The 27,194-nt window shown below is 45.0% G+C and overlaps 1 protein-coding gene and 1 long non-coding RNA gene across 2 annotated transcripts; one reads left to right on the top strand and one right to left on the bottom strand.

Annotated features, from left to right (window-relative positions):
- The first annotated feature begins 20,976 nt into the window (after nucleotides 1-20,976).
- On the top strand, nucleotides 20,977-23,265 carry LOC124175399. The gene is made up of 2 exons (XR_006869155.1): nucleotides 20,977-21,275; nucleotides 22,425-23,265. It is a non-coding gene; the product is annotated as an uncharacterized LOC124175399 (long non-coding RNA).
- On the bottom strand, nucleotides 22,983-26,524 carry LOC124175398 (protein hairy-like). The gene is made up of 3 exons (XM_046555613.1): nucleotides 25,863-26,524; nucleotides 25,000-25,095; nucleotides 22,983-24,850 (listed from the first exon to the last, which is right to left on the bottom strand). Exons 1-3 carry the CDS (start codon nucleotides 26,007-26,009, stop codon nucleotides 24,014-24,016), a joined length of 1,080 nt encoding a protein of 359 aa, XP_046411569.1. The 5' UTR covers nucleotides 26,010-26,524; the 3' UTR covers nucleotides 22,983-24,013.
- Nucleotides 26,525-27,194: the final 670 nt, after the last annotated feature.

The raw sequence follows: 27,194 nt of genomic DNA, 5'->3' as shown, positions 1-27,194 counted from the left end.
TCCAGGCTTCCCCGCTTCGGACCCACTGCCAGCAATCGTATCGTACCTCGGCGCGATTATCTCCTCCCTATCCGTAGTTTACCTTTAAGAGCCACCTCGCAGCCAACTATTATTATACTTTGTCCCTAGTTTGAAGTGCAGCACTCCCCAGAGTTGACTATAAGGCAGGTACTTACAGATGATGTCCTGATTGTAGAGCGGGCCGGCGTTGCATCGGTCCGCAGGACCATTCATCACGCATCGAGGCTCGTTTGCGAAGATCCTTAATGGCGGTGGGCGCGGTACGGAGGCCGCGAATTTCGGGTGGCTCCGGTAGTCGAAGTCTGCAAGACGCACGCGGCGAGGTTTAAATGGCGAGACTCATAAACATAAATCATAGAATCGGTTCGACGGGGTTTATCGTGAAGTTCCTGGCGAACGCGGCAACGGCCAGCAACGACCGGCTACGACCCTGGAAAACAGCTGTCCACCCGGTCGAACCGGATCACAATGCCACCAAATTTGGTCCCGCGAATCGTGGATATCATACATTATACAGATTGCTCTCCTCTCCGAGCGCTGCGCAGCTTTTTTGAATTCTTTACTTCTCCTCGAGACGAACACCGTTCCTCGATAAACGTCACGTCGCCTCGCGGAGAATTATTTGATGCAGTCTGCGACACGTTGGGTCATCGAAAGCGATCGCCCGATCGAATTCGCTCCTTTATTTATTCTCCTTCGCTTCGTTATTAACCCCCCTCCCCTAATCGTCGGCTGTGCCGCAGTTTCGCAATCTGTGGATCAAATCTGGTCAAACAATGGCCACCGGCCGGGATAAAATATTGCAGGAGCGTTGCAAAATGAAGCCGCGATCATAGGCGCATAAATATTCATGCGACGCGTCGTCGGATGAAATTTACAACGTTGAAATTAGGGCGAAAACAAAATTAGACCGGGCGATGCCGTTCGTTATTTATTTTTTTCTAATCCCTAGGTATACTTATACGTATAGGCACAGCTATACGGGTATGATATAAATTACTTTCCAAGCAACTGGATTAATTTGTATTCAGTTCAGGTTCTGAATTAGCGCAACCGTCTCAGCCGGCTGAATAGACGAGCCAATCAAAAGATTTGCCACGCTCGCTCAATTAATAATAATCTCCACAGAATAAAATCGTTCGGCTATACGTATAACGGTATAATATGTCCGTCTTTTTTTTCCAAACCACTATACATTTTTACAACTATTTTTCTAATTAATTTTTTACCCACCCGTGTATAAGCAAGCATATCTTACGTCCCCACGGGGGATGAATTGGAAGGATTCTAAATCGGAGTAGGTAAGCTCACGGCTAGGATTCGGACCTCACACGTACCTTAACGAACACCCCCGGCTATATTGTACGGATCGTTTTTATGCCCCCGCTATATGACATGAACAGATTTCTATGTCAATGATAGCAGCTGTCTCATGCTCTTGTGATTTGCCGTTATTTCACTCGGCGTATACAATTTTTTTGGTATATGTCAAGCAAATTAGTCAGTGCGCAGATTTTAACATTCGCACAATTATCAAGTACGTTAACAATTACGAATTCGAACGTGCAGAGCGACGCAATGAAGCTAAAATTAATTTCCTACGCACCGCTTATCAAGTCGAGATAACGCGAACTTGGAGGTGAAAAAAATTAAAACAAAGCACTCATTTCCGTCTAGCCTGCAGCTTGTAACTTCGCGAGCGACGTGTAATCGCCTACATACTTTACGATATTTCCGTTTGAGCGTTAAAACGGTGAAAATGGCAAGTGACGCTATCACGCGATCGGAGTCTTTCCAGCGCTTGCAATGTTCCCAGGCATTTACGGTACAGCTCCCAGCTATCACAATGCCAACCTGAGCCCATAAAAACGTCTCGCGGTATTTAGACGGCAATTTTTCGGTCGTAGTTTCACTTCTGTTATTTTGCTTTATTTGTTAATTTTTTCAATTCACTTATTCAAGAAGATAATCACCGCTTTGCCGCCTGATTTGCGGGACTTTACTCAAATTTCCACGTTATTAGCCGCACGCATCGTCTTTATTAATTTGAATTTACGATTTTACCAATACATACATGTATCAACCCGTCTGCCATGCTGTAATTTTCGCGAGGACGAACAGTAATACCTACTTTCCGTACTTATCGAATGCGTTTCTGATTACTATTTTCTAAACATCGCAAACAAGATCCGTCCTCGTGTAAAGTGCAGCTCAGACGGAGCTGGGAGGATTTTCGAGTTGAGGGGGGGCGATTTAAACGCCGTATAAAAATTGCGCTCCAAGTGACTCGAATCCTGCGGGTCATTGGTTATAATTAAATGGTGCGCATGTATCTCGACTACCGCATCTCAAAAGTCACGCTCGTCGTCCCGCCGGGGCCACAGTGCATAATAACTTACTTCTCCGGGTCCTTATTATTAGAACGGACTGCAAGGGTGGGCCAGGGACCTCAAGAGAGTGCGTGGGTTCCCTCGACTATTATTATGTCTTCACTGTCAGTGTCGTCCCGTCGAGGATGACGGGGCGCGTTGACATCGTCCGAGGAACCCGCGTCTCCGTCTCCGCAGTGCGTTGGATGAAGAAGGCACGCGGTAATGGGGCGAGGATGCGCGGGCGTTAGCGAGGCCCGGACCCTTTTCCTTTTCCTTTTCCTTTTCCGTTTCATTTTACTTCAAGGGCCCCCGAGATGTCGCGCAATGCTAGACGTCGTTTCTCCGAATGTTTAATTCGGATCTTCAAGTCGATTTGAGATTTCCTGCAGTTATTGTAATTACAACTGTGTTTACGTATATCTGTTACGTAATGTTTCACTTACGCTTCGATGTGAAATTTAGACACAGTTATTCAAGGTTTAATAGATTACGAAACTTGGAAACAGTTATTGGGGAGCATGTATTTTGCATTCGTTGAAAACTATATTTTTCGATTATGGTAAAAAACGAAAATAGTTAAGTACCGAGCGGTCACCGGAACCAGAAAATTTCTCTCGGTGTCCCGTGAGATTCTACCAGCGGAGAGGAAAGAAAGACGACAACAATTCTGAATCGTTTGTTTTTCTCGGTGAGTCGGGAAAACGTCGAAGATAAAAAACTGGTGAAAAACGATGGCGTGAGAAAAAAAAAAAAAAACGAATAATATTTAAGAGAAGCGATAAACCAAGTACCAGAACAAACAGACCCACGCGGTGAGCGAGAAGAAAAATGGCCCCGTAAGTGCGGTAAAACAAACCCGGAGGACGCCCCCGAGATAATGTAGAAATTCTGGTCCCGGGGTCTTTAGTCAAATAGGCCCGACTCCTCCCGACCTGCATCGCGATCTCGCGTGGCGTCGTGCGCGGCTCGGCGCGGCGCGTGGGTGAGCGGGAGGCGAAGCGTGGGTGCAGCCGGGAGCGTCGCGGCGTCGGTGGGTCCCTGACTCGCAAGCACCGCAAGCACTCGCAAGCGTGTGTGTTGGTCCAGACGCGGGTGGCGGCGGGACGCCGACGTGGATCCGAGTCCCACGCGACGGCTCGTGGGGCTCTCGTGACCGTCGCGCGTCCCGTCCCGTCGCCCTCGGGAGCGCCTTCGCCGCACCGACGAGACGCCGAGAGCCCGACGCGAGGCGTCCCAGCCTTCTCCGTCTCTCTCTATTTTCCAGCCTTCCTACCGCTCGTTGATTATTAGGTTGTTCGGTTTTTTCTCTTTGTCTTTACCGTCGTTCGGGAGCGAGTGAAAATTGAGGACGAGGCGAGGGTGCGAATGTAGAGAGATCGGAGAATAGAAGAGCCGCGATAGCGAATTTTCAAAAAGGCGAAAACTTGGTACGTGTACGGTTGAACGAATGGTTTGTATACGTGCAGAAAATTCACGATGTCGATAAAAGTCGGCACCGATCGGTGTAACATTGAAGATCGTTGGTGTAAATTGTTCGGGAAAACCAAATTATACCGTCGTCGGAATTTGATTTCTATACTGCGCCTTTCTGCATGTTAATATTCTGTAAAACAGATTTTTAAGTTTTGCTTCCATTTTCTGATAGTAGGAAATACGAAAGATTCGCCGTTCTTGGGTAACATTACGATGACCGTTGGATCGGCTCTTTCACATTTTTAACCGCACCGCACTGCGCGAACGCGGTATAACCTTACATAATCGGATAATTGGGTGGAATTTATCTTCCCACCGCGAAAGCTTGAAATATCAGATCTTGTCATTGGTGTAACAGTGACCGTGATTGTACCGTTTCACCGTAATCAAATTGTAGGCCAGCCATAGGCGGCCGTTGATCGTGCCCGAAAAGCGAGATACGGCTCTGCAGTGGGTTGAATGAGATGAGTAATTGATATCAGAGTAAAGGAGATAGAGATCGAAGATCTCCTTCGTCGTTCTTATAATACGAATGTATAAGCGCGCGTTTATGAAAAGAAATTTTAGGAAGTAGGTATGCCTTCTGGTCAGGAACTGTACTTATATAAGATCTTGTCGGATGAATAGAGCAGCCCTCCTCTGCCCGCGCCTTGGCCGGAAAAAAGAACGGAGAAAAATAACAGAGGCAGGAATAGAAGTAGAAGGAAAAATAGAAATTGAAAAAAAAGTAGTCCACTGCACGCACGAACGGTAGATATACCGCGACGTTCGTAGAGAATATGCTCCAAGAATGCCATATGTCAAGACGTCTGAGTAAGCATGATATATCATCGATCTGGGAATTCGATAAAGGTGATACGCCGCAAGCGCGCCGAGAATTTCCAGCCATATTCATTTGTTTGCTAGATGCACGATACACATACCTACCTACATCCACTCCTATGGCTGGCGTCTCATTCCGTCAAAAATAGCTGGATATAAAAGCAGCTCGACTCCCGTCCGATATAAAAACACTGTTAGTATCTGGTTGTACGGAATGGAGAGATAAGAGCGCGTCGAAGATAGCGGTACGTCTCGATATGCGAGACATTTGCCTGCAAATATTTTCACTGCAAATTCAGTATAGGAATGATACAATTTCGCGCAAACTTGTACAACTACCGTAATACCCTGCAGCAATCACAGAACTCGATCGAATGAAAATATTTTCATTTCCCCAGCCGGAGCGACGTAAACTCCGCATGAACGGAAGGAGGAACATAGTCGTGATCATTTATCAATTACCAAAATTTCTAGTAATACTTTTTAAACAGGGCGAAGGACGCGATTTTTTTTCGTTTTCAGATATTAATTTTTTAAACGATTACGAGATTCATTGACTCACGTAAAGTGTTTTTTAGAGAGAGAAGGGAAAAAATCTGCTTAAAATTTAGTAGCATATTATCATGAAAGTACATGGTGAATGTATACTTCAGAGTTGAAGATTACTCAATCGTAATTCTCCTCCCCGTCGAGTTTGTATATATATATTGACTTAAAATTGAGAAGCAGTGCAGGCGCTACGTGAGTTGAATTTCGCGTTCGAAATTTATTTCAAGTTAGTAATCAATTTGAATAAGACTTTAGACAGGACGAGTCCGTGATGGGTGACAAAAACATGATGCGGCGAATTAACGATAAGAAGACTATAATAAGTCGGATGTTTGCGGCTGCAGGCGAACGCGCCGACTATAATAAGACGCGTCCTCGACTTAATAATATAACGCTGTGCCGGCAGCCAATTATTTACTTCAAATATGGTATATTTGAAATGAAAATTCGGTCACTTTCGTTCAACCGCGAGTTAAAAGCCAGGAGACGTTCTAGAAACCCGCAATCGCCTCGAAAATTTATCGAAGTGACAGGCTGTCCTTCTGTACAACCTTTTTCAACTTGTTTTTTCGCTACCGCAGGCAGCTTCTGTCTCTCGATTCGCGAAATCGCCTCGACGCGGCATAATCACCGTGCAACGACCCGGAGCCGTTCTTCGGTTTCGATCCTCGTGACGAAACATTTGAGCAAAAAGGTGTATCACCCAGTATAGAATAAAAAAAACTTGCCGTTTAAGGAGAAGTACGTATATGCAAAGTAGGAGAAACTACGGAGAGCGCTATCTGACTAATGTGGTCGCGAACAGACGATTGCGAATTAGCAAAACAGCGGTTTGGAGTGAAGGATGGAATGCAAATTTTGAAAAAATGAACAAGGAACCGACTCGAAAGAAAGCTTGAAAAACAAGGAACATTATTTTTACCGCCGTATTCCCCCGAGGGGCGAGGAAGATCGCGTGCGTTTCACCCTGGATGTGGTCCAGAAGCGGCTCTCGAGGTGTACGTATAACTTTTTTCACGAAAGGTGTGTTACGAGTACCTACCCAACTACCTGTAGGTATTCGCGTCGCGACGAAGTCCGGCGATGGTGTGGATCGGACGAGTATTCCGGGCCCGGCGATACCATTTGCGGAAAAGTGAAGCAATTACCAGCCGCAGCGGCAAATCAGAGATGTTTGCGTTCCAAAGTCCGCGTGCAGCTGCCGCTTGTTCCAAGTTTGGAAAGTCGCAGCGTCTTTCGCGCGCAAGCCGCGCGGCGAGCAGCGATTTGCAAAGCTTGCAAGCACGACGCGAACGTGTAGACGCGGCCTCGCCGTTAACGCATTTAGGCATTTGATGTCTTAATTGGTCAGGTCGAGTTTACTTTTAAGGCTGATTACCTCGAGCGTTCTGCACGCATGGAACTCGCGTTTCCCGCTAATTAATGGCCACGCCGCACTTATGATCGGTACACCGCGCGTATTTCCAATCGTACTTGGATCGCCCATTCCGTTTTTACAATTTATGAACATCGTTTCCCAGAAGAATCGAACGATCCGCGACATGTGGCAAGCACGAATTTAATCTCCAGCTCTCGTCTCGCGATCTCCTCGCTCCGCTCGGTCATATTCTTTCGATGTGGGGACGAAGCGTCGAGCGGAGAATATCCAACGTTCGATATTTTCCGCAATGCGTGATCGAATTCGTCCGACTTCGTTCCACTTCGCCCGTTCACATGTGGGTTCGTCGCAATGTCGGGCCCATTGTTACTCTCATCAGCGAAAACATGATTTACCCCCAGACTACCGGGCGTAAGCTTGTTGCGATAATTACAGCCTGCGGGCGCCCGCCTATTTCCGATCCCTTTCTCGCACGGACAATTTTTACCAACCAGAAACCTCGCCGCTCAATTCGGATGCCCCGTGAACCAGTCGTGGAGATTCGACGAACGCGTCGCTCGAAGAACGCACTAAATATTTGGAAGAATTCGAAAATCCCACAGAAGTCGCTTCGAAAGTATAACGGCAAAAGAAATTCCATATCCCGTGTGTTAATTTAATTCATTTCTCGCAAAGTCAGCGAGCGGTTAAAGGAAAGAGAGAGTCAACGACTAATGGCACTTGTCAAACGCGGCGGAATTGCGAAGGAGCTGCCTTACCGGCGGTACATAACGTACTTAAGCGATCTCGACGTCCTACCTTAACTTAAAAATTAGCATGACACCGAGGTGATTCACAAAAGTGGTATGGCGAGAAGTGAACTTCGGTGTGTCACCGCGGCTCACGATTCTCCTCCACTTCCCACGAGGGCCTCTCGATGTGGGCTCGACGATCGAGAGTGGGCCTCTCGGTTCTACGACACACGTACGAACATTATGCACGACGGGTGCAGACCGTACCGATTAGGCTCTGTACAGGCGACAATAATAACACGTGACGTACGGAGCAGACATGTGGGCCCATCGGCCTTGTTTGTAATTAACCACTGCCCCCCACGCACGCCTACGTCGGTGCCGATAAATCTGCAGATCAGCTTTGCGGGGTATTTCCCGAAGTGTATTTTCGAAAGGATATGCGCGTAATAAACGTGCCGTTGGCCGAGCGGCTCGTCGGACTCGGTGAAAGCGCCCACCGATCACAATCACCTGTTTGTTGTATTTGTTCGAGCCTTCGAACGACGTCGTTAAGACTTGGTCATAAGCCAGACCGAGTCAGCTCGTCCGCATGCCTCTCTCGTTATTCCCGTGCACGCGGAGAACTGTGTCACCCACACGGAACAGTTCAGCCGCGCCATAAAAATTGACCAGAAAACCTTCGGGCCTCGCGGCCTCCCCGGAGACGGTGCAACGCGAGGGGGCGCGATGAAATACGCTCGACAATTACAAATCTTATACAAGCGACCGTTAAATCTCTGCCTCCTCAAACCTACGCCACGGACGCTCTATAAAGACTTCTCATGCGTCTTCAACCCACTGCAGAAACGACAAGGAACTCGCTAATCGGGGACGAATTTCTTTCTTCTTTTTTCAACCCAACTCGGAGAATTTTCAGTGACGTGCGATGGGTGAAATCATTCCGTAAAAATTAATTATTAATTCTAGTGGAGGGTTGGCATTATCCCTTAATTTTGCTTGTTGATAATCCTTATTTACTTACTTTACGCCCTTGTTTGTATTGTATAATTTTTTTTCCGCACCCAATCGTTCGGTAGACTTATTTTCAAGCTAAATGTTATTGAAAATAAAAAAAAATTACGTCCAAAGGGCGTGTATATTTTGTTGCAATATTTAGGTTGAAAATAAATCTACGGAACGATTGGCAACGGGGAAAAAAATATACGCCCTTTGGGCTTTAGAAAGAAAATGTGATAAAAAAGAAGTGAAGCATACCGCGATGGCATTGGATTTTTTACTTTCGACGACAACTACGAATAGTTTGTGGAACCTGAAAACATCTATTTTTCGCTTCACGTAATAGAAAACTTTCGAACAATTTAAAAAGTGCACTTAGAGAATACAGACCGTTTTCAAATCTCAGGACTGAAAATAAAAAAGATGACACAAATATTTCTCAATCGCACATAATCGTTGGCTAGTTGCGAACCTTTTCGCAATCAAAATAGCAGCCGTTAAAGGTTGGCTTAAAAACCAAGCGCGAAACGGTGATCAAGCTTTTACGACTTATATTTACGACTTACAGCGTGGAAGTCGGGTATAATCGCAAAAATCGAAAGTGCTGCATGTTCGGGCGCAAATAACATAATATATAGAGTATATTCTGGATCGGGGGAAGAACGAAGAAGCGGCAGCTGCGGTTCTGATCGGAGATCGAGTCAATATTTGATACAGTCCGTTAGCCCTCGCGTCGATATTCTGGGTCCTCATCCTCCGCGTATTCCCGGCGTGCCCGAGGGACGATCCGGGACCCACCCTAAGCCTCGTCACCGCACATTCCGCCCGCTTTTTACCGGGACGCCGCACACCGGCGAGCATATCGCGCGTCTCGGCGTTTCGACGCTTACAACTGCAGCGAAGAACGCGCGCCGGCCTCGCGTCTCGGAGAAATTGTTCCCCTCGCATCTAGATTAGCTTTTTTGAGGAACGACAAACCGTGGGACTCTGCCACCAGCCCGGATTCGGACCGCCAAATATGTCCGTTTGCCGCGATTCCGCTGCGTTGCCGCACCGCTGACACATTTTCGTTCCCTCCGCATCTCCCGGTATGAATATTAATCGCACCGCTTTTTATCCGCCCTTCGCATTATACGAGGCATCACCTCCCCTACCAGTTTTCAGAAATCTTACAAAACTGCTAGCATTTGCCTTGTGTACGAATTTTTCGACTCTTTTCTCCTCTGCGTCACGGGTCCCTATGTTTTTCAAAAATTACTCCCAAGAGATTTGACTTAGGGTCACAGGCATCAGTCAACGCTTTGATTCCGCGTGCTATTTGCGTTCGCAGAGAATTCCGAAGTCGTATAAAAGAAGAAAAGTCCTCGAATCTCAATCAGAGGCATCGACGAAAATCGTTTTCTGGTTGAATCCATTTTCTTTCAATTCAAACTTGATGTATTCTCCAGCACTTTCATGCAATTTATGTAAATTTTTTGCCTGTATTTCTCACAGTTTCTCAGACCCTTCGACCGCATCTCTTCAATCTTCTTTTTAAAGTCAGCTTTGTGAATCAGTTAGAATTCCTTCTTTTTTTTTGCCCTTAAGCGGATTGTGAAACATGATTTATTCATATCTTGCCGGAATATTGTTTTTGTAATTATCAAATCCCTTATAGACAGGCTCTTAGTTTTCACTTATGGGTATTCAAAATTGCTTATTTGCATACCTTTGCATAATGAGTTTTCTATGCTTTTGTTCATTTTTTTTCTATTCAACGAATCCTGAACTCCTTCGATCTTTAAGGACCGATGCTAGATGTTAGAAGTTCATCTTCATTCCCTTTTTTTTTTTTACTTACAACCAGCAACATCCACGCAACTGTAAATTGAAACATTTATTTCTCGACCTTATAAGTTGCGCGGTTGAGACTCCGTAGTAAAAACTAATCATCGCGGACACTCGTTCTCGTCTCGATGGGAAGAAGTAACGATAGAAGAAAGTAACAGCGCAAGAAAAGTCCGAGGTTTATTACATAGCACCGGTACGTTCGAGGTAACAAGACTGTCGAAGAGTGCCGCTTCACAGTAGTGAAAAACCAGCCAAAGACTCTCCGTATTGTTCATAGATCCTCGAGCCAATCGCTTTTTCACGTCGCATGCCAGAGGCTGCAACAAATTGGAAAGAGAGACAGACGCGTGTGTCGTAGGAACCGATGATCGACGTTTTTCGCGGCCCTCCTCATTCTCATTCTCATTCTCATTCTGGTTACCTACTGCTGCAGCAGGGATGCTGAGACACTCCTTATACGCCTGATCTCGACGCGCGTCCCACGAGCCAGCCACGCGCTTCGCTCGTCGCGACGACGCTTTTTAAGAACAAGGCAACCCGTCGCCCGCTAGGACGGTGGAATATAAGAGGAATAAGAGGAGTGGGAGGAACGGAGGGAGGCAATTCCTGACTGATTTCACCTCGTGTCGGTTTATTTTCAACCACCGTGCGCCGCTTCGTCCTCGGCTCGCCTCAGCCGGGCCCTACCATCGACTTTTTATTCATCGGTTCCTCATATGCGCTTTGAGGTCAGTGATTGACGGACGAGAACCTCGTTGCACTCTGCAGCCGCTGCGGTCTACCGTAGAGGTTGGACTTTAATTGCGGAAAAAACGTGTATTACGTAGCTTCGACTTGTCCACCTTTCGTTTCTTCCGCACGTAGTTGTCTCTTTTTTTTATTTTCGACGGGCTTGGATCGCCATTCAAATTTGGACACGTTTCATTGTGTGTTTTTTGCAATCAATTCACAGGCAGATAGTTTTTTATTCCAATAATTATAATTAACCGTCGACAATTTAATTCGTGAATTTGATATTAAAAATATTACGCAACACTTGGTACAGGAAGAACAATAACGTAGATTCTCAATGCGAGGTAATTAACGATCCTCGGCGCGAGTTTAAGGTCGTCTAGACCATTTGTAGCTACATCGAGTAACTCACTCATCGACAGCGAGTACCAAAAAAGGCAGGATTCATATTCGGCAATGGATTTGTTTGTTCGAGTCGTAGTCGACGTCACTCGACGCCTCTGGTCAAGTTTCTTTGTTTGGACCGATCAATTTTTCTCCACCCCAAGCAGGTTTCTTCCGTTCTCTTTTTTAACCTCAATACAAAAATCCGTCATCATTTATACTCGTATTCTTATGGGCATTACTGTCAACCCTGCGGGTTCAAACGCGTCGATGAAGCGCCGAAGATTCTCGTTGGTTCGGCAACTCGGAGATCGAGCTGTTGTCGAAAAATCTGGATTTCGCGATTTAACTTTTTTTTTCCGCTTTGGAGCGGCCGCCGCGGCGCTCCAGCCTTGTCTCGACGAGTTTTGCGGCAAAAGGGTAACCCGGACAAACCGTGCCATTAGCGTATGTAAATATATACATATCTCTGGGACAGAAATCAATTACTGGGCTGGTTCTACGTCGCCCGCGAGTTCGCTCCATGCATAGCAATGAGTAAGAAAGTTATGCGAAAACGTTCACGATGCGAAAACTACGCGGTCTTTGTTGCCCCGCAGGAACCGCAGGATCTGCTACCGTGACGCGAGTCTGACGTTTCATTTCTTCGCTTTTCTAATCGCTCGACCAATTCCGCGCCATGGTGGTTCTTTCAAGATTTTATCGAGATCCCCAGGAACCGTGATAACGCGTATCAGCTGACAATGAGGGGAAACGTACCGGCGGAAGCAGCTATACACACGCTTCGGTGGTGGTTTTAAAATAGGAATAAGAAAAAATGAAATTTAAAAAATTACCGTCGCCTCGCAGTAATTCGTCACGTGCAGCTTCCAATTCTCTAATTTTGTATTTTTGATAATCACACGCACGAATATCAAATCATATACGTATATGCGTTGCAGTTGGATGTGGTTGTTATCGATTCTCGCGAAAAGTACAATTTTTCGCCCGCACCGGACTCTCTTTTCCGATAAATGCAATTTTCGACGAGGCGTGAACTTTAATAATTCGAAGCGGCAGTTTTGCGGTGAAATTGAATATTTTAGTGGGCGAATCGAGCGATGCGGGGAGGCGCAGGAGGGGAGGTGGACCGGCTGGCGTACGTTTGTCCGAGGGTCTTAATTAAGTCGGAAGTATTTACGAGACTTGGCTGCTGATCGAATTCGGGAACGGAGAGAGTAACGCTGATTGGCCTCGTGCGAATTATACCCGAAAGAATTGCTGGCTCACGTACGACGCCTCGACCTGCCCGCGTTTCGTTCCGAATGTATATTATGCACTTTGCTTTACGAGCCGTTAAGTAGTTCCACTTTTATTTATCCGACACGCCCTTCGTCTGCTGCGGTTCGAGAATCTGGGAGAAGATGCGTTCCTACACGCGCGAACGTTGCAAAACAGCTTCGAGAAACCAGAGAGCCGCTTCGCTGTATCTTCATTGCACGATCATTCCCAACCGTAGAATATGTGCCAAAGTAATCCTTACATGTGCTTATTTGCCTATAGTATACAGCATACGTATGCGTATACGTAGCGTGAAAAAATACGTGCAGAGGATTTTAATCGTCGTCAAGGGGAGATCAATGAAGAGTGCAGCGGTGGCAAATACCTATCGGCAAATAGATGGAAGGGAAGAAATCAGATCACACAAATGACAAAGCAATTGGAAAACAAATAACGAAACGTCAAACGCGATAGCGATAAGGGGGCGTAGCCCTCTTCGAGGTACGTTCCCATTCTACTGTTCGTCGCTTTACAATCCCGGTGCTGTAAAACCCCCGCGGATCGTGTACCTAGATGAATTAAAAAAACTGCAAGTCGTATAAATTAGTCACGATGGTTTCGACCACGGACTGCCGGAAACATTTTATCATTCGAAGTAAAACCGTGAGGTAGTTTCCGCGTATGTTTGCAAGGCGTGGAAGTTGTTTGACTGATTGATATCGTCGATCGGGCCAGATTTGTGAAGTCGGAATTGGGTCAGACCGCAATGACTGTGGTGCAAATAAGAGGTATTAATGCAAACGCTATCTTTTTGGAACGACGACTTCTCACTGGTAAACATGTTATATACGTACGTCCATGGGTATACAGTAACGTTTAAAAGTATTTTGACAAGGTTAAAAATTGGATCAATGACAAGTAAATGTAAAATACGAATATTCCATGTTCTACGTAATTGTAGAAAATTAATTCTCCTGGTTAGAAAATAAATTAAAATAAAGAGAAATAAGGAAAGTGATGGTTCAAAAGTAATAACAAATTTCTTTCTGTCAAAATACTTTTGAGCACCACTGTACGTGTAAGTGCACGTTGTATACTTGCATATGAATGATATTACCCTCAATGCGAATAAAGAGATTCGCCGCTATCGCTGCGATGTGTACCTCTAACAGCATTTCGAGCTTCTTCAATTAGCCCAAATTTGCACACGTCTTAAGCTCGTGCCGAGTGTTTTATGAATGAATAATTAAACTAAGTTCCATGTACGCATACACGGCGATTTAGTTCATGTCAATAAAGTCGTTTACTCTTGGTAAAATATTGCAGTTCGTGATAAATTCTAAATAACACTCGTCTATTCCAGCAGTCGATTCCTCACGAGTCGAGTTCATATTTTTTGTTCTTCAATTTTTTTCCGCACGCAAACCGTGCTTCCTAATTGATTTCGAGTACCTAGTTTGCTCAGCCGGTTACTCTGACAAATCGCAAAAAATAATATCTGTTCGTAATCGATATTTCAGAGATATAACAACCGATGAATCAGTGCAAGTATAGTTTTGTGAAATGCTATTTGCATGTCAACTATACCGTGAAAATATTCCATATTCCAATTATATAAAATCGATGTCAATGAGTCAAAAAAAAAAAAAAATTGCGATGACGTCAAAGTCGTAATCAGCGACCCAGCGCTTACCTTATTAATGTCGAATTTAAAGCGAACTTCTATTTCCGTTCTACCAAACTGGATTAGCCACCGATTGCGAACCGCAAGATTCGTATCTCTGATTAGAAATGGCAAAACCCAAATTCTCCGAAACCAATTTCACGGTACCATGTATAACAAGTAAACTGACACTCGAATTTTCGGAAATTTCAATTCATCGTAAAGTCCGTGCGTACGACTTAACCCACGAATCCCTCATTATGCATAGGAAGGAAACCCTTTGCGGGATTATCAGAGAAAAGGTACCGTATTCCCGAATCTAAGAACATCGAGCATGGCAGTCAGTGTCGTCAAAGCGACAGCGTACCTTTCGTCGACGAAAAATCCATCGGTAGCCGCAAGACGGAGGCAACCCAAGGCGCAGCTGTAAGGTTCTTCGGATCGTGTCCATTGCAGCTCCCCTGGGGCTGCTGCAGGTCTCGGCACCGCCACCGACGCAATCAGGTCGCACCTGCCTCCTTAGGATCTTCTTATTGCTCGCGTTGCGTCCATGCGAGAATTATAGACCAGTGTATGTACGAGTCACGGACGGACGCAGAGGTGTATGGCCTACCTGTTGCTGCACCGACGCTCCTAGTTTTCAGAATGTAGGATGACATTACGGAGCCAAGAGCCAAGGCTACGGGTAAGTTGAACGACCCGCTAGTCGGAGTGAAAGTACAACTATTGCCTCGGCACAGCTGGATTAATTAAATGCTCATAGAAAACTCGGTCGCGTGGGGAACAAACAGTTTCGCTAGAGTTGCGAAGAGGCCAATTTGTTTATCGTCCAGTCCATACCCGTGTCGAATAGTTCAATCTTCTTCACACGGTGAATTGCGCACTAGGGTGGAAAACGAAGTGACGATTTAGAGATGCGCCAATTGTTTCGTCGCAATTTGGTAAAGGTGAAACGTGTGATACGTAAAGAAATGTCTGACCTGATTCTGAGGCCATGTTCATCCCTTGGAGTACGACCCGTCGTCTTTGAAGGATCGAAGACGACCGTACAACTGCATTCAGGATTCACAATGAAATTGTGAACGTCGATGTGCCTTCGGCAAAAACATTATTGCGTGCACGAGCAATAATTATTGTACTACATATCGCCCGAGATTTAAGTTTTTGTGGTTTCGAACAAATTGCGCTACCGGTTCGATCCACCAATAATCAAGTCAATGCAACGATCGCCTTGTCACGATGACGAAGTATAATAATTACTGCTGATTTTAATACTCGGTACATCGCATCATTGAATAAAGATTACTCCACTGCTGCGGTTTTGTATATAATGTGTAATTGATAAAAAAAGATAAAATCAATAAATAAAAACTATCGGCATTGAGAATATGAAAATAACGAGTTACCGCCGATTCCAATCCCAGTCAATGCTCGACGGATGTGTCGGGAAGACAGCGCGTAAGAGAAACGCACCGAAGTACGCATAATCTATCTGGTTGTATTACATCGACGGATCGGAGGCGTCGGGACGCGGTGCGTCTTGAACAACGCAATTATAGGCGTACGGTACGGAGAGTGATAGAGGAAGGCGCGAAGCGGGTCGCGGGATAATCATGAATCGAAATACGAACGTAATGTACGGATTATACATTGGTGGCCGCATTAGAGTCCGTTGACTGTTACCCGACAGATCTTATTCACTATGTTTCATTCTCACCATGTTTCATATATGTATAAATATATACGCGAGGGCAAAAAATACGCGCTCGTTTTATCGGCGTGCCGATTCCGAATACGCGAAGAATTTTTATACATACCTATGTGTGTACGAGAATAAAAGAAAAAATACAGCCATACACACGTGTATGCGTACATGCGTAGGCCGCGTGTAATAATCTCAGTTTCTCGCGTCGCCGGCTCGTTCGACGTTACAAACATACGTACATTATCTGGCGTCGTTACACGCATGCCTTGACACACGTGTCATTACAGGCGCGTACCTACGTACGTATACGTACGTATGTATATACGTACGATATCGAGTGCACGCGGCTTCGCGGCGTCAGTAGCGTGGCGGTGTTTCGAACAACGTGGTTACAACGCGCATGCACGCGTCGCCTCTAAATGAACTATGGAATACCTAGGCAAGCGGCTAGGTGGTTTCCCTTTCGAGAACGAGGCGACGCCGCGGCGTCTTTCGCCCCCCCGCCTCCTCGCGACCAGCGATTTCCCTCTCTCTTTAGGTATTAGCCATCCGGCGACTGGCAGCGGCGCGTGTCAACCTTGCCGTGTCCTTGAAACAACGCCGCAGAACCGACGTAGAACGCGATCGGCGAACGAGGTAAGCTGCAGGTATGATAGCCCTTGATATGAGTAACGAATCAGCTGATCGACGACCCTGCGAGAGGGAAGGCCGAAGCGGCCGAAGCGATCGTAGCGGCGAGTACGCCGCGCGATTTTCCAGTTCATGGTTGTTAACAGTATTTGTTTGCTTTTTTCTTACATTTTTTTAATTACTTTTTTTTTTTCTTTTTTCATTCGATGCGAGAATCTACCTGCAGCGAGAGACGAAAAAAATTATTCTGGTGGGATAGCGGATTTGCCTGCAATGAATATAAAAATATAGCGATAGCTGTGGAGAACAGTGGAGAAAATTTATCGAAGGCTGTGTTTACGTAAACAATCCACACCGCGTCTTCCTACGATTGTGCGTATACTCGTCCAGTAGGGGAAACAACAATTTATTATAATCGTGTGATATGAGGGAAAGAAAAAAATTATTTGTTTTGTCGTTGAAGCGAGAGAGCGAATCGAATGAAGATAACGTAATAATGGAATAGAGCCTCAGTTTTATCCTCGTTTGTTGTATAGTGCGCTATCGAATTATCGATAGAAACCTCGGACCACAATCGTATCAAACACGTCACACGTGAAACAATTTATTCTAAGAAGGAAGAACTGCAGGATATATTACGCCGCGATAGTCTTTGTTCGAAGCCAACATTTTATCCTCTCCATGATAATCCATGCGGGATAGTTTATTTTTATAAATCCTCCTCGCTTTGTTTTCCGGTTAAAATTGATAAGTTATTATTTGTTACTCAGCTTTCTTGTATACTTACGTGTAATGATACGCGTATGGGGAACAGGATATTAACTTTATACCGTATTCACCAAGGTCTTATCGCGTCTTCCTTCCCTCAAATATCCGGCAAGATCGACGAACTGAGGCAAACTGAACAAGAATCAGTTATTACCTGTCGCTGTTCACACGTAAGGACGTAATGTAAACACGATAGAGATTAGTTTCTGTATACACATCTTTGCGTATATATATATATATATATATATATATATATATATATATATATATATATATATATATATATATATATATATATATAAAACCAACGGCGCGAATATCACGCCGATAAATTGAGAGGGTATCCTGTTTGATGGCATATATTGTACACCTGCGGCTGTTAACGTTACGGCGAGGGAATTAATTGCGTGTATAATTTAATAGAAACTCGAGGAGGACAAACGCAGATTGCGAAGGAAGGAGGACGTTGCCCATAGCCCGAAGGGCTCCGGCAGCTTCGTCGAGTCGTCGTCGTCGTCGTCGTCGGCGTCTTAAAGTCGGAATCACATATGTATATTTTTTATCTCGATCTGCGCACGAATAACGCGGCGAGTCGCGGCGCCCGCCCCGGGCTTTCTCATCAAAGAAGACACCTTTTAATTCAATCGCGGACGTTATTACGAACAGAGGTTGCCATTTAGAAAACATCTTTCATTGTCACTTGCTGCGGAGGTTGCGACCAGTTTAAAACGCCGATCGCGACTCCTTCGAGAGCAGCAGCGGATATTTTCTGATCGTCTCACGTCCTCGGCCGATTGCGAATCGCGGAGATGAATTATTGCGCAATTGCGGATCAAGCGCAACTCGGAGAACCTTGGATTAATTATCAACGGTGCGCAGTTGTAGGTAGCGGCTGAAATTTATGGCCAACTCCTGAGGTCGATTAGAATAGATTTCGCGGCTATTTTCCCAGGTTGAAGCGCACGGTTGCAAATTGCGACACATGCCATCGCTGCTCAGGAGATCTCGTCTCACTTGTCATTTAGAATGTTTTTCACTCTGGAAAGGCGTATGCGTCCGAAACAAATTACACCGCCCCAGGGAGGCTGAAAGTCTTGATAATATGCGCATATTTTCGCAGGTTTTGCGCGGGTCTTGTATATACGATCTCCGAGCCGCATACGATCAGCGACGAACCGGTACTTTTTTTTTACAGGTGATATACTTTATAGCCTACGTTCCGACGCACTGATTTCTATGTGGAATCAAAAACGGCTGTTATAGTTTTTCTGTCGGGTGGAAAGAACGGAACGTTTAGAATATCGAATTTTTAAAGATGTACAGTAATTTATATTAAGTCGTAGAATTTTAAAATGTAAAAAGTTGAGGAATAGAAAAGTCAAAATGTGGTTTTTACTATTGGCCTTCCTGTATTTCTCGATATATTTCGACATTGCACGCTTTGAAAGCCAAATGTAGAATAGTCAGATCAAGATATGGAAAACTGTGATAAAATAAAAAAATTCTAGATTATTACTATACTAAAATTCGCATTTTCGAAGATTCGATGTCGCAATTCTCTTACCGCATGTTCATTCTACATTTCTGTCTGTTGCTTGTAATTTCTGTTCTATTGTAAAATCGGCGCTCGTTTCGTCCAAGTAGAATAACACCCATTAAATTTTAGAACAATTTCCACGTGCAATTGGTTTAAATTGTCGAATATCGGATAGTAAAAGTTTCTGCGTTCGAGGACATTTTAATCGAACGAATCTCTACCGTATGAATTCCAGATTATAATTCTACACCATCGAGCCGACTTTTAGGATGAAAAACCGTTCATCGATTAGTGTATAATAATTTCGGCAAGAAAATATGCAGCAAACGTCTTGTACCGCCAATAAATGGCACTGTTCTCAGTTGAATTTATCCACTCCCGTTCCGTACCACCGCGTTGAAGCTGGAGGACAAACGTCGCGACCGTGAGCTGCGGGGGATATTTTCCCAGGTTTTACGCAACGCCCCGGAGATATCCGAGATCGCGTTTGCGAGCGTGTCGAAAAGCTCGAGCAGGGAGCGAGGAAAAGGTGAAAAATAAATGATCAGTATAACCGAGGCCCGTTATCGCGGTGGGAATTAGCCGGCACCTGAGAGACCGCCTGGTGACGTCTAGAATCTGGCACGCACTCCCGTTCTCCATGCTAATTGAACGCCTTTTCTAAACGCGCGTGACTATCCGCACGTGCCGCACACGGATCCCGGCCTCACTAATTGTAAGCGGTTTGTGCCTCGCGGCGGCTCGTCTATAGTCGAGTTTCAGAATTCGAGATTAATTTTGTAGATACGGCTGAAGAGACTGGTAATAGGTATGACACTCCCGCCGAAGATCCGACTCGGTGTAATTTTACATATTTTTGTATACGTTCTCGGGATACTTTATCGTTCTTGACTAGAAAATTGCGATTCTCTTAATTGGCTGACACGATGATTTTCGTTTTTTACTATTTTCATTCTATAATTGTCGTTTTCGGAATTTTTATTACAGGCATTCAAACGTACCGAATTACGACGTCCGTAATATTCATAGACTTGACAAATTATTGCTTTCTTTGCGCATGTTTTATCTTGCCTCGAGATCGAGAGTAAAAAAGTGCGAAATTTTGGAATTTGAGAATTATTTTTCCGATCGATCTGCTAAATACTATACTCATTCTCTCTACGTTAAGATTTTTATTCTGTAGAAGTTTAAAAAATAACGGACGCCGGTTAAATACACGGAGAGAATTTTGGTGTCGATGTTTGCTCTACTGCTTATCCACAATTACAATAAAATAAGTAAAGTTACACGAAATCGCATGATGATTGTAAAAATACAGAAAAAAAAATGTCAACGTACTTGTAAATATTTCACAACTCCTCGAACAAGCGCGGAAAAACCTTCTACATCTATCGTTACATATCGATCATTATTGTCGTGCAAACAAATCGTTGAAGTTAGACAAGAAATCTGCGAGAGTCCCCGCGAAGACAGCGCGATATACCCGCTCGCGTTTGAATGTAATTTGTCGGTGGGCGATAATTTTTATCGCCATGATGGTACCCAAAAGAGATGAAAAAATCGACATCTTACGATTAGACGAAGAGATATAAAACCGATTATTATTATACTCGCCGGCACCCACACGTCGTCTAGATCATCGTTATCGCTCGACCGATATTTTCACCTATAATCCGATAATCGTGCTTGAGAAAATGCAAGTAGGTGGGTACAAATATGGTATACACGAATATAAAACACACACATACGTGCCGAAGGCGGAATTATACCGACGCAAATTAATGCCGGACTCCCGTAGGTGTGATGTGTGCACGGCGTAGAGCGAGTATCTGTAAGTATCATTATAGATACCTACCCGTAACGCCGGCAAAGACTTTGTCCGTGAAGATATTACGCCGAGAGCAAATAAACAATATACTCACGTCCACGTGTCGGAGGCATTAGAGAGCAAGCAGGAGTGGAGACATTTATGCACTTGCTCGCGTGTGGGTGTGCGGATAATATGATAAACGTCGTCGGAGAGTCGGAGGTGGTTTGTTGTACGGATTAACGGATACGTCTCAATTCCAGAGTACTTGTAACGAGTTAGCCAAGAACAAGGCCGTGGGGCGGATTCGTGTCCATCCGCTTCGGAAATCAAAGGCCAGTTTCAAATGTGGAACGCGATCGAAACGAGCGACTGACTTGCCGCACTCCAAATGGAAAAAGCCATGCTTCGACATCGCGGAATTACGAGAGCTAGATCGACTTTCGTATTCCGCATACGATTTCTTATCGATCTACACGTGTATAAAGTTCGCACGCGCCACGCTTATCGCGGTGATAGTGTATCTACGGATTTTTCGGTTGGACCGAATTGGTCGCGATGCCTTGGCTGATCCCTCGAATCTCATAATTTTGAAAAACGGGGAAACATCGAGCGTAAGTATAATGTTAAAAATGATTCTGACTTTGCTATACGTTTACTGTACAAAAGAGTCGTCGATCTACGAAATCGGCTAACAAATTTACAAATTCGGTGCCCTATTTAAATTACTGTGTATATATCTCAAATTTATAGTGAAAATTTTTGATTTTCAATTTTCTAAATTGTGTAAATTGTGTAAACGGTAAATGTATGGTAAATTTCTCTGTTTCGTATACGAATAAAACTTACAATACAGTGTAGGAATTTCAATTCAGAAATTTTTAAAAGTCTAGTCTTGCGAATTCTTGCGGTGCTTCTTTCGACGCAGCCAAGTTCAGCCGGAGGTGGCCCAATGGCTCACGGTTCTATGGGATACGTAAATAAACGACGAACACACGCACTTCCCATTCTCCGAAAAAAGAGGAGCGGACAGTTGACAATGCGCCTGCATACCAGTCTGCGGATAAACTAAAACGATTATTCAAAAACAGTCGGAAAAGTTGTGATGGAAAATTTTCGAAATCGCAACAAATTTTTAAGGTGACCGAAAAGTTCCTTGCTGGTTTGGATTGCTGCAGCCTTATAATTGGCACTGAACCGAAATTCTAGTTAGCAAGGTTTAGTTTATAAGTTTCGGCAATTGTCTAAAAAACAAAAAATTGGTACAGATCAGTACCTTTTGAGCTCGTTTTTTTCTAAAGTTAGTTGAGTATTTACAATTATATTTCTCCTTAGTTCTAACTTCAACTTTCACTTTTCTTCGCGTGACAAAAAATTGCAACAAATTTACCGAAAATCACAATTCTCTCCTTAGTTTTTCTGTCTCTCTTTCCCGTTTTTCTCGCTCCATCGTGGGGCACGCGAAATTATACAACCCCTTGGTATTTTTTCTTAACTTGTTCTCTCTTACTTGCCGTTAAAATGTTACCTGCAAAAACAGTATACGAATTATAAAAAAATATCATCTCGATTCTAAATGTTTTCTCCTTCGTTTGCCCTGTGTTTTTGAGCCGATGATTCTATTTCGATAAATTGGCAGCTGTCGAAAACAGGATAATTGAGTTCGCCCCGATATCTCGGCTTGGAAAACTCAAAAAGAAATTCGTTACTCCCGGTTGTGATATACTGGTCAAAGTAACTTTTGTCTCCCCTTTTTCCCGTAGGCCATACACACCCTTTCGCCCGAGCGATCGTCGACGAAAAAGAATGCCAGGACCCTCGGCGAGACATCCGGGCTCTGAAGGGTTTCGCGTCATCCCGCCAGGCGGCAGCAAGTCCTTGCAAAGGGTTTCGGCGGCAGGACGCACGCTGGACTTTTTTAGGTGCTCGAAAGGCGCGCACCGTGCTCGCCGAGAGCCGGACGCCGAGGAGTGGGAGAAGATGGGTCCTTGACTTAACTCGCGGTTAGTCGCTCTCCAGACGTGCAACGTGTGTGAGATGCGAGCGGCGAGCCGGGCCGAAGGAAGCTGATTTCTTGTTCAAGAAGCGAGCAATTTTTAATGGCACTTTGCAGACCGATCATTTTTTGTAAATATATTTTTCGGATAGTTTGATGAATTCTAATACTACAGAAACGGCATGGTTTTTTTTTTTTTTTTGGAATTTTCAAGTAGAAGAGCCTGAATCGGCTTCGTGAAACGATATGAAGACGTCAGAGTCGGAGTATAAAGTACAAAGGGAAAGGAGGTGTGCGGCGGATGGGGTTGAACTGACGAGTCAAATTAAAGGTTTTAATAAAGAGATCAATTTATTTGACACTCTTGTTGTAATAAGCGTGCTTTTCTATCGTCATAATAGACAGGAATAATAAACTCAATCTTTTACACTCATAAATATAAATAAAACATTCTTACATACGTCCTCTCTTTCTCTCTCTCTGTCTCTCTTTCTCTTTCTTATCTACCTATATCTCCTCTCCTCTACATATTCTTTCGTCAACTTTTTCTCGTCGTATCTCGCAATTTCTTACATCACTAAACCGTCTAATCAGATAATCATAACAAATTAATTACAAAATTCTTATACATCTATTATAATTTACACAACGTTATTACACATTTTATTTTTATTCTGTTTAAACGTTTTTTTTCTCTGCAGCGCGATTTACGTACACAAGAAACATATAAGGTATTAATTATTATTAATGGAAGACTTGAGTGATTCTTGTTGCGTAAGGCACTTATATAGTTTAATAATCGTAGAGGGTGACGGGGGTACAATAACGTACGTTATACCTACACTTTACGGTTTACTATATTTACATTTCTAAACTGTCGGATCGTCAAGGTTCAACTAAGTTTCAATCAAATAGGTTTCCGAACCGTTAGTAGAAAAAAAACCAAACCATTACACATTTATATTTTCATTTCTTCTTACTCTTATCCATCGTCAATTAGTCTCGGTTAAAGTCCACAAGTGGCAAATATCTCTATATATACAAAACAACTCTAGATACACGATCTACAACAAAGGCACTGTTCAAGGCACTGCCCAACAGGTTAATTATTATACTGGCCGACATCGCGGAGACACTCACACTCTACATCCCTAAGCTCTAAGTCGTTACATCATTCTCGTTGGAAATAAGAAAATGAATGAAAATCATAAAAAAAAAAAAAAAATAACAACCAATCAAAGTCAAAATAAAAACGAAGATCAATTAGTCTTTGTCGGGGAAGCCCAAGTCATCGATATTCTCTCAACTCTCGATTCGCACAGGCGCGTTAAGGTAAATCCTCGATAAATCTCCTCCTTACCAAGGTCTCCAGGGTTTGTCCTCGACCTCAGGAACGACGCTCTTCCTCATAACGAGAGCGAGAGGTTTCTGCAGTGGCGCACTGTAGACCCGGGGATCGAACTCAGGGTCGCTGGTGTATCCGTTCGCCGGTGAAGTGGCGACGTCTCTGTGGCTTGCGGTGGTGGTGAAGGGTGAATTCTGCTCCCTGAATGTGGGCGGGGGCGCCTCAAAGGCAACGGGACTGCCGGCCGAGGTGGAGGTAGAGCTCGTCGAGGAAGAGGACGAGGATGCCGACGCGGTTGAGGCCGTCCTCTGGGGGATCGGTATCAGGGTGGGTAAAGGCGACGCGGGGGCCGGCGATGCCGACGGTGACGCGACGGGTGTCGCCTTGGCGCCAGCGGGCAGAACGAGGGCGATGTCGCCGTTGGGAAGGCGCGTCGGTACCAACTGGAGTCCCGTCCCGTTGGCGTTCGTGAAGAAGATGCCGTTCGACTGCTGGACCTGGATCCTGGGTGTTGCGTCGACCTGCGGCAGGATGTGGACCTGGAGTTGGGTCGCCGGCGCCGCCGGCTGCACCGGCTGCTGTCCGCTCTGGCCGTTCGACGTCGTCGTCGAGTCGACGGGGCCCAGGCACGAGGCCAAGTGCGCCATCAGACGTCGCTTCACCGACGCCTCGAGGCCTGGGAACCGGCCGACTTCTCCTGCGCATTCTGTGAATCCGGCACGGAACTTGTTCAGCACGTTCGGGTCTGTCGCCGCCGCAAGAGCTACTTGCTGACGCTGCAACGTCTCCAGGTGCTTTACCGTCATCTCGAGGATGTCAGCTTTTTCCAGCTTCGAGTGTCTCGCTGGCTGTAATCAGAAATTGGAGAAACACGGTGGTTAGTCGAATGCAGTCTTGTCGCTGCAGAGGAAAGGATACGGAAGAAACCGAATGAGAACAGGACTAATCCTCACGCCTGTTTCACCTGCTGAGCTATTAGAAAATTATAGATACTTACGTCTTTTTTCATCGCGTCGAGTATCAGGGTCTTCAGATCATTCAGGCAGTTGTTAATCCGAGCCCGACGACGTTTTTCCATTATCGGTTTATTGCTCTGTAATTCAAAAAAAACATCATCGTCGGTTAATTTCAGGGTCACGAATTTAAAGCGTGCTTACAAGAATAAAAAAATAAATAAATAAATAAAACGAAAATAGGCACAGGAAATTTCAACCCGGAAAGCAGTGGAAAAGAAGAAACCGGCCGGTGGGATTATTCGCGGTATTAAAGCCGGCCGACGGCGACGTTCTACTTTCTCTAGGCACTTGGACGCGTCGCCTTTAACAGCCTGCCTACAATCGAATCGAGCGCTAGACATTTTCGCCTCAAAGACGACAAGTGTCCGTCGGTTCAATGACTCTTAGAAATCAGAAGCTGCAGGTGTCTCCGTAAAATCGAAATAAGAATGAAAATCCAAATGTGTTCCGTTAACCCGCACCCAACTAAACACCCTTCAATAATTCGCTCCGAAAAGACGCGGAGCGGATCTCGCAACTTTTGAGTGATTGAAATTTCGATCAGAAAGAAAAAATGAAGAAACAACGCTGATAAAAACGAGGACAATTTTTCACATCGAAAGGCAAAAAATCGGACCATTCTTGCCATCTTTCCAATTTCTTGACCAGCCAACCGGTTATACGACTCGATAGGAACGTTTCAAGAACCTTGTCGGGATTTTAGGGTGTTCTTTTCGAACTAGGTATCCAACAGCTCCGAAACGTGCTGAAGATTTTATCGAATTTATTCCTTATGTTTCGCTAGATTTCTTAGGATTTCTTTTTGTTTCCCATTATCTCGAGAACATATAGAAGAGACACTAACCCGTCGATTTTCCCCGGATCGTCTGGTGGTTGAAGTCGCAGTCTGAGCAGGAGGTTGTCCTGCCTCCTGAGGCACGTGTTGGGTCTGTGGCGCAGAGCCCACCGTGACACCTCCGGTTGGCATCGTAGCACCAACTCCGGTCACCATGATTTAAACGTTACAATCTCACCTCAGAGAGACGAAACCGGGCGTATACAATCTTGTTTTAATCAAGTTTAACTATCCTCTCCACTATTTTGAAAAACAATGTTTTTTCGTATTTATTTAATATATTATTTCACACTTCACAGGTAGGTAGTAAAAATAATCCAAAGCTTCTTCGACGGCGATTGATGACGGCGAACGAATCACTTTGTTGATTAAAAAACCAAAAATTCTTAAAAACCACGTTCTTTTCTTTTTCGTTAACGTCCACACTCGTCCCGTAATCCGATCGGTGGTCAATTTCGTAAAATGAAAAATTTTAGAATTCTTTATCGTAAATTCCAATCGAAGTCGAAGCTTCAATCATCCGCGGCCAATTGCCAGATCGCTAGATCGCTCCTAGGCTCGACCTGTCGCTGAGCGCATCGGAGCTCGACTGACTCGCGTACTCGCTGCAGTCCAACGTTTTCTGGCTCTAGACTCCGACTCCTCGAACGAGCCGACCGTCCTCGACCGCTGGGAGGGGGAAACGACCCCCCCGCCCTGCCCCGCCACAGCCACTTTTGGCCGACGGCGCCGCGCGGCTGCACGCTTCTCGACCCCCACCCCCGGCCTGCTCGAAGCGACTCGTCCTGACGCGTCTGGCCGTCGAGCTTTGCGGTTGCCTTGAGATCCGCACATATCTACACACCTACCTACTACACATTCTATTATACCTGCACTCCCGGCAGGCTGCGGCTTATCTGTAGGTCGTGTTTCGTTTCCCCGGTGTTTGGAATATTCCGCAAGTGCGAGTAGATCGACAATCGCGTGGGATCGCGACACGCGGAATAATGTAGCAAGCTCGAGGTATCCCCGAGAAATGTCTTTTGCGGAATGATCGTGAGTCTGAGTTTATGAAGCGGTTTTTCCGCCAAGTGTAATTGCCAGTCATGACATCGTGAATCGTATAACTACGCTGTACTTTAGCCGCGTTATTAATAGTCGCGTGCAACGAACTCGGTTACGCGAGAATATGAGAATTAGGAAATCCTGCTTTCTTCGCGGTTGATCGGAGTTCTTTGCACGCGGGATGTGATTCACCGACGCGATAAGTAATACGAGCGGGGTTATCGCGATATCCGGTGTGTTGGTAAAAACGTCGCGGAATCGTACCAGCAGCCTAAGTCAAGGTTTACAATTTCGTCG

This window comes from Neodiprion fabricii, chromosome 2, assembly GCF_021155785.1.
Source record: "Neodiprion fabricii isolate iyNeoFabr1 chromosome 2, iyNeoFabr1.1, whole genome shotgun sequence".
NCBI lineage: Eukaryota > Metazoa > Arthropoda > Insecta > Hymenoptera > Diprionidae > Neodiprion > Neodiprion fabricii.
The sequence above is the reverse complement of the archived record's forward strand: the minus strand, read 5'-3'. Positions and strand labels throughout refer to the sequence as shown.

Excerpts from the sequence above, each read along its gene's own strand:
- LOC124175398 (XM_046555613.1), bottom strand. The coding sequence starts at position 26,009 with ATGGTGACCGGAGTTGGTGCTACGATGCCAACCGGAGGTGTCACGGTG. Across the intron at positions 25,096-25,862 it reads GATCCGGGGAAAATCGACGG|AGCAATAAACCGATAATGGA; the intron begins GTTAGTGTCTCT and ends TTTGAATTACAG. Across the intron at positions 24,851-24,999 it reads TCGACGCGATGAAAAAAGAC|CCAGCGAGACACTCGAAGCT; the intron begins GTAAGTATCTAT and ends TTCTGATTACAG.